The sequence below is a fragment of the Phytophthora infestans genome, genomic scaffold, assembly GCF_000142945.1.
Source record: "Phytophthora infestans T30-4 supercont1.6 genomic scaffold, whole genome shotgun sequence".
Lineage (NCBI taxonomy): Eukaryota > Oomycota > Peronosporomycetes > Peronosporales > Peronosporaceae > Phytophthora > Phytophthora infestans.
In genome coordinates this window covers 2,926,099-2,933,616 of record NW_003303753.1, presented here as the reverse complement: position 1 = coordinate 2,933,616, position 7,518 = coordinate 2,926,099, and the positions used below count along the sequence as shown (strand labels likewise).

Sequence of the window (7,518 nt, the reverse complement as noted above, 5' to 3'; positions counted from 1 at the left end):
TGATGTTCTTTTCGACGGGAAACCGACCGCTGAGCAGCTTCATGAGCGAGGACTTGCCGGATCCGGGCTGGCCGAGCACCAGCGTGATCGTACCGGGCTTGAAGACGCCGCTGACGTTCTTGAGCACCTGCTTCTTGGCGACGTGCTTGCTGGATCGCATTTCACGGAAACCGGTCTTGATGACGTTGATTAGCGTTGGCAGCTCGACTGTGGCGTCGGTCTCGTTCTTGACCATGATGTCGGCCGAGATGGAGACGTCTCGGAATCGCACCTCCATCTGCGGGAGGCTCTTGCCCAGAGCTTTCTCCATACGGGAGGCGACGTGGTCGTGCAGCGCCTGTGGTCCCTGTGCCATGAGGGTCTTGCCGTTGTCGTATTCGATGGTGGCACGCATGGGCGGGTCAGACGCGTTTTGAGCCATGTTTTATAGCAGCGAGTGTGTCCCAGCTAACAAGGTACTTCGTAGTACGTGAAGAAAGGAGAGATCGTGTCGCTGGCTGGACTCAAATTGCGAAGTGATCGGCTACAGTATCGTTGTTTAAACGGTTGCTGCGTTGAGCATATACATTTTCGTGGCTGGCTGAAGCAATGATTTTCGCGAGAGTGCTATAATAATAACAGCTACGGATTCGCTATGGGAAACGTAGCATATGAAGAAGGGGCGGAAATATCGAGATCTGAAATGCGGAGACACTTGCTTGTTTGGATGCGAAAGAAGTTCGGATTGGATAAATTACCTAAGGAACAGTTAAAGCCGCAAGAGATCGAGCGCGCTCATCGTAAAATCAAATATGTGGAGATGAACACCTGCACACACTGTGGAAACAAACATACGAAGGATTGCTGTAAGGACTACGCATGCAATTCAAGAAGCACCAAGCGATACTTCATTAATGCCAAAATAATATCTCCAACAGATTTTTGACAGACTCATAATTCAGAATTACACGTACTCATGATCGGAAGGAAAGTATCCATCCCATGGCCGAGATGGGGCATACGCGAATCCGTGTTGAAATCGAATCGTCTAAGAACCTTGACAGGAATATTGGTCTTCACAAAAGCATCTTCCAAGCTCGTAAATGGACGTTTCTTCGCGATTCGGGCACGGTAGGCCGGGCCTACACCCTCCACGAACTCCAGCTGAACCTCGGAGCTCGTGTTGATGCACGGTAAAACGGAACACACTTGATGAAGTGTGCACGAGTAGCAAATGGGCCGTAGTACGCTTCCCAGCAGGTGGCATCAACAAATGCGGAGTTCGGCAGCAACCATAGGTCAACCCGTCACTACGCTCGTGCAATATAAGATGAATAGGTCGTCGGGACCAGCAGCCTCAACCGCTCTTGCTCGAAAACGTCCAGTGATAGATTCCCTTCGACGCATTTACACTGATGAACCTCGTGAAAGAAGCCCTTCGTCGCATCTTCCAGACACAGAAATGCATCTTCGGACGGAGACCCGTCTGCAGGCTTAATCATTACCGCAAGAGCACCTTTCTTTCTTAAATCCTTTGGTCTTCGTTGGCATCCGCTTGTCAGCTAGCGCATACGTCAATTGCCGCTCAATATCGCGTCGATTGCATCCATCGCCAACCCGTGCCCCATGAATCATGATGGCCCATGATGTATATCCGTCTCGATTGATTTGAACAACGATACTGCCTGCAGTTCTCACACGGGTCACGTTTGTTGTTTCAGCGTTCGTCTTCGATCGTCCTTGTCTTTAATTGGTCGATTCGTTTAGCGTTGTGTAGTTTGATGTAACGTTTGTGTCAGTTTGATGTACCAGCTGTCTAACGTTATTTCGTTAGTGCGCCTCGCGTAGAAGGGATGGTGGCGCGGAAATGGTTCCTGCTCGTAGGCGAAGATGGGAACGCGGTGACGTCGACTGATGCTGTTATCGTGGATATCGAAGATGTTGTTGCGTTCCGAAAGGCAGTGAAGAAAGAGTTCAGAGACAGCCACCTAGCAGGGATTGCTGCGTCCGATCTCACAGTCTTTGCGAACCGGGCGGAGTACGATGCGAAGCGAAGCGTGCTGCTGCCCCAGTCGGGGTCCCCAGTTACGGCGTATGGGAATAATGAAGATAATGCGCTCATTGTGCAAGTGCCGAAGCGCGCAGAAAGCGATTCACGCTATTTTATCCAGCCAAACGTTCAAGAACAAGTCGAAAAGGCAGTATTTGTGATCGTGGAAGAAGACGAAGAACGCAACGGTGTTGGAATGGGTGTGTTTTTCAGCCCGACTCTAGCGGTGACATGCGACCATAACCTAACGGAGCAACACACTGTGGGAAGCATGGTGTCTCTGGCGTTGAAGGAAGGTATTGAAGCTGTTGAAGTTGTTGCTCGCAGCTCTCTGCTGGACTTTGCGATTTTGAAGTCGTCCAAACCCAGATCATTCTTCATTCCTCCATGGAATGGAAGACCAGATGAACTAAGAGGACGCTATGATCTTGTGTTGGCATCGTATCGACTCGGTATTGACGAATACCAAGACGTGTTCAAGAATCAACTGGGATTTGCTCCGGTAGCCGGTATCTCCATCAGTGCTCACAGAAGACACATCATGTATTCGTGCCCAACGTACGCTGGAGATTCTGGTGCTGCACTTCTTATCAAGGATGGATTTCTTGTCGGTATCCATCTGGAAACGATCAATGCACTCCGCGAAGAGATGGACCGCAAGAAAACCGTCAAGGATCGCTTGAATGATGTGGAGGAGTCTCTGGACAACATTGCGAGAAGCGGACTAGCGCAAGGCTGCTCAGGTCTTTTGGTTCATGAGTTCAAGGACGTAGTGAGCGAGTAGTGCGAATTGACGAGTTCATAAATTAATGGCACATCGCAGTTATGAAAAAACGGTGTCACAACGAATGTTACATCCTCGGTAGCCAAAATCGGAGGGTGCACGTCGCGATCTCACATTTACCGATATACCATGAATTCATGACCTGATTGGACAAAAACAATCATGAATTCATGAACGAAACCACCCCGTAAACCGGTATTGTACCGACAAAAAAGGCAACCACCTTATCAGAAGCAACACTTCTACACTGAGATATATAGATTGATCTAGAGTTGCTATCGTGGCTTCTAATGAAAAGAAAGATGGACATAATAGCTGGACGCAAGCCGAACACAATGCCTCTCGCAACAATGAGCTCGTCATCTAAGTGTATCGAAACATAGCAATACCCCCCTGTTTCGATAGAGGATACAAGATAATTCACACATGGACACTTCGATAATGTCGATTCCGTTAATGTGTCGTACTCATACAATATTTAGCGATGACACTATAAACTGATGAGCCCGCTAATGTGTCGTCTGCTGATAATTCCTGAGTACGACATCTTAAAAAATGACGAGTCCATCTTAAGCGAAGTCTATTAAGAATAAACAAAACATAATTTTAGTCACACAACTACGAAAATGTGCAGCTTCATTAAAAGCAACGTGGAGCAGTGAAACTTGCTCGCAACAAAGAATGTGGCAACAACGCGATTATTATTGATCGAGAGGAAATTATTGTCGTAGAGACTTATATAATAGAAGAAATGCCGCCTCAACCGAATACCCCAGCTATTGCTGAGGTTGTTCATACACCAACCCCATCGGTGATCAAGCCCGTCAAGGTCTCGAATATCTGTATAAGCAAAGATCCAGAATTGGATGAGTCGATTCTCGCACCGGTGATCGCGGTTAGCGTGGTATATAAAGAGGATCAAAGTTCGGAATCAGAATTAACCCCTCCGTTACCAGAAAGTCCGAGTTGGAACCGCCTAATATAAATCGTAGCTTACGACTTCGTTTTTACAGTACTAATTGTATGTGCGTGTCTTGTCCACGTCAATATCTCCTCGATTCCCGCTACTAGCTCCCAGAGGTTTAAAATCTAAGTCGTAAGCGTTACGACATTGTGAGCAAAATATAATTCGGAAAGCCAAAACTTACGACTTTCAGACTGCAACGCACATTTTTTTGTTAGCAACAGATCCTTCCTTGCCAATCCATAAAAATGTACGAATATCAAGTAAACGCAGTGCTACCTAATCCATTCATACGATTGCTGACTGTAGAACATCCTGGTCTACAAGCTCTTCCGCCTCATTATTAGCGTCGCCATCTTGACAAATCAGCTCTCGTCACGTGGGCTTACGTGCATCCACCTTGCCTGAGCGCCGCAAGACGACGCGGTTCCCGAGGGATGCTGGGATGGAAACCTCACTCTCGAAGTCTTCATGCCAAATTTGGTAGCATGTCTTTCGTGCACCCCTGTAATTATGCCGCGACTTGGGGCACAGGGAGCACTTCGCACCAGGCTGTGAGCAGTCTTTACAGTAGTAAGTGGTCTGAAATGGTTTCTTTCGCTCGCCGCGGAGAAGAGCGCAAACTTTACAGGAACGTTGACGGCATTTCTGGACGGCTGATACGATTACCCAGTCGTCAAACTGCACATGCACGTGACCAATTAGTCGGCGGCGCTTTCTGGCGCGCGCCACAGGAGAAGGAGTAGGGGTAGAGGCGTCGACAAAGTCGTCTGCAGTGAGCTGCAGTAGTTGTTTGTGCAGGAGGATATACCAGTCTCCACGGTCTTTAGGTACGAGTCGCTTGAGCCGACACGTCTCCTTCTGTGTGAGGTATGCACTCACCAGTGCCATGTCTATCAAACCCATGAGCAGTGATTTGTAGTAATTCTGGAATCGGAACGCTGTCTGAATCGAATACGACTGGATGCGGAATTGATCATGGACATCAACGCCGCTCATCCGGCGTTGATTTTTCGGTAACGAGCTCCGGGCACTTAAATGTTGACGGTCCTACCATTTTGATGTTTTAATGGATTGAGTCTTCTACCATGGTAGGACCTAGTGTACTGATTTCCTGTCCCACCAATGGCAGGCAATCATGGTCAGAATAGCATCTAACCGCGAGAACGCGAAGGATCCCCGTTCTATCGCAAGCGGTCTTGTTTTGAGTTTCGAAGTGACTTGCTTATCAAGCGCCTAGCCGGTTAATCATGATCGTCCCTAGCCCGTAGACCGACATCGATAGAAGCTGTATGGCCCGCGGTGTCGAGGAATAGAAACGGTCGATTACAACCAGTCGAAATCCCAGAGATGCCCCACTCAGAACAGCCTTCATGTTTCGTATCACTGCTGCTGCCCCCGTCTTGTTTTTGACCTTTTGTTGGTCCCTATCTTCTGTATCTCGCTTCCCGACGTACATCTCAAAGCTGTAGTCGCAAGTCACGACATGGAACAAATCGAATAAGAAATTAATGTCAAACGTTACGACTTATTATTTTCCATTAAAAAAACTCACCGATGACAGTACGCACCCTTGGAATCGCACACCATGAACAATTTGGTTCCGTAGCGGTGGGGATTGTCGGGCATGAACATCCGTGTTGTGTTATGCTTTAATGTCGACGGTAGAGCGCCTTCATCAACGGAGAACGTGCTACCAAGTGTCCAGCCCGAGCGATAACGAGACTGCAACACGTCCACAACCGGCCTCAACTTCCACCTCTTATCGCGAACGCGCGGGGCCTCATTGTTCACGATGTGAAAGTCGCGAAGGATCGAAGTGCACCGGTTGTGATCCATGAACTTGCCAACGTTACCGGCTGATAGTGCGCCATTATCGGTTATCGCCCAATGTCGTGAGAAACGCCGCGTCATCGGGTTCAGCATTAGTGCCACTAAAAGTTCCATCGCATGTAAGATCGCATGCGTTTGGTACGCAAGGTCGGCACGAAGATGCCTTTCAATCTGCTTGATAGTCTCTATCGTCGCAGCATAACGCTTCCGTTGTTTTGTTCGAATTCGCTTTGCGCTGGCGTGTGCAGTTTGTCGCTTGTAGCGGTTGGTCTCCTTCGTAATGCTAATCCACAGCGACTTTGGCAGATAATAGAAAAATAGGAGCATCGGCGAGTCCGCATAGCTTGGATCTCTGGCCTAGGGGTAGCAACATCAGTAGACAGATCTGCATACGCTGCACAATCACGTTCAAACTCGGACGAGGGTGCACTCCACGATAATTTCCGAAGCGCGCTCTTGTCGATATCTTTAAGGGCAAGCTTTCCACGCACCAACTCCACAATGCCATCGTCCATTAGGACGACATCTTCGTCAGGTTCCAGTGAGTCGTCGGGATATTTGCGCCGCTCAATGATCTCATATACACTATTAGCGCTGTTGTCGCTACCGATCGAATCGATATCCTCATAGGCGTCCGACACTTCTCCATCCGCCATGATGTTCACGTCGTCCTCCGCTACGTCAACGCAGTCATCCGGAGCGTCCTCCACACTCTCATAATCATCCACACTGGCACCGTCGCTCGCGTTACTATTATCCGAGTTGTTAGACTCGGCGCCCGACAAGAGGCGCTGAAAGGCACCGACGACCAGCTCGTGATCTGCCTGGTCCAGACAATTCAACTGGAAACCGCTTTCCGATCCGATCATCGTTTGTATTGTGTTGGCTGATGGCGCAATGGATGTGTCGATCTGCGACGCCGTCGCCGACTCGCTTGATGGCAAGCTCTCATCGACACTTGCCTCTCCCCCACTCACGCTACTCTCTTCTCCAATAAGCCCCGACTCGATCGCAAACGTCACCACTGCATTCTCGCCTACAAACAACAATTTATTTCGATACCTGTGTTGTGCTTCGTTCATGCGTTACGTACCGACAAGCGAGATCCCGGTCGGTGACGTATACGTCCACTCCTTCACGAGTCCGGAGCCTGATGGCCTCTTCGCCACTCCACGGAGCTGTCGCCACAGATGCTTGAAGTCGACCGCTCGAACCATAAGCGTGTCTTGAACTACCGACTGCCTGATTCTCGTACTGGATCGTACTCTTGCCATTGTGGCAAATTTTGGAATGAGACACCGCTGCTTCAAGTCGCCAGCCTCGACAACTCATCCAAGTGTCCGGACTGACCAGATTACTGCAGCACATCTACCCCCTCCCCCACCCTTTCTTTGGCATTTCCTTTTTGACCTCTTCTAGCTTATATTTTTTGGCAGCAAAAAAAACTTGATTTAAGTATCGTATCCCCTTTGTTCGAGCCATTTTCTATCTTGGATCCCAGTAACGTCGTAACTTACGACTTGTGCCCTCCTTGAAGTCGTAAGTTGCGATGTTGGTAACGGAGGAATTCAATAACTCATATGATTACGCAGAAGAGATCTCAGAAGCGGAAAACGAGTTCTTCTTTGAGCAGTACATCGAAACGGGCAAAGTAAAGCAGTTCAACGTAAAGAAAAATCCTTAGACCGCATGGATGTTATTGGAGCGTTTAGCGAATACGTTGCCAGCAATAACCCGGGTATTAAAGGACCGAAAATGATTAACAGCAATGCGTACTTTGGTTGATATCGGTATTGCTTTTACATTCAAAAAGGCAACAAACTGCTAGAACAACTATATTGTAAGAACGAACAGATGATGGTCAGCATCTGTGCGTCTGTCAATCCGGCAGCGTTAACCCCACCCTGC

At 48.6% G+C, this 7,518-nt stretch overlaps 2 protein-coding genes across 2 annotated transcripts; one reads left to right on the top strand and one right to left on the bottom strand.

Moving 5' to 3' along the window:
• Positions 1 to 39: 39 nt before the first annotated feature.
• PITG_04787 (ATP-binding Cassette (ABC) superfamily) lies at positions 40 to 421 on the bottom strand (the record flags this gene model as incomplete). Its single annotated transcript, XM_002905458.1, has 2 exons — positions 40 to 110; positions 172 to 421. 2 exons carry the CDS (start codon positions 419 to 421, stop codon positions 40 to 42), a joined length of 321 nt encoding a protein of 106 aa, XP_002905504.1.
• A 560-nt stretch (positions 422 to 981) lies between these two features.
• Positions 982 to 2,813, top strand: PITG_04786 (uncharacterized protein; the record flags this gene model as incomplete). The annotated part of the gene is made up of 2 exons (XM_002905457.1): positions 982 to 1,172; positions 1,814 to 2,813. The coding sequence occupies 2 exons, from the start codon at positions 982 to 984 to the stop codon at positions 2,811 to 2,813; spliced, it is 1,191 nt and encodes a 396-aa protein (XP_002905503.1).
• Positions 2,814 to 7,518: the final 4,705 nt, after the last annotated feature.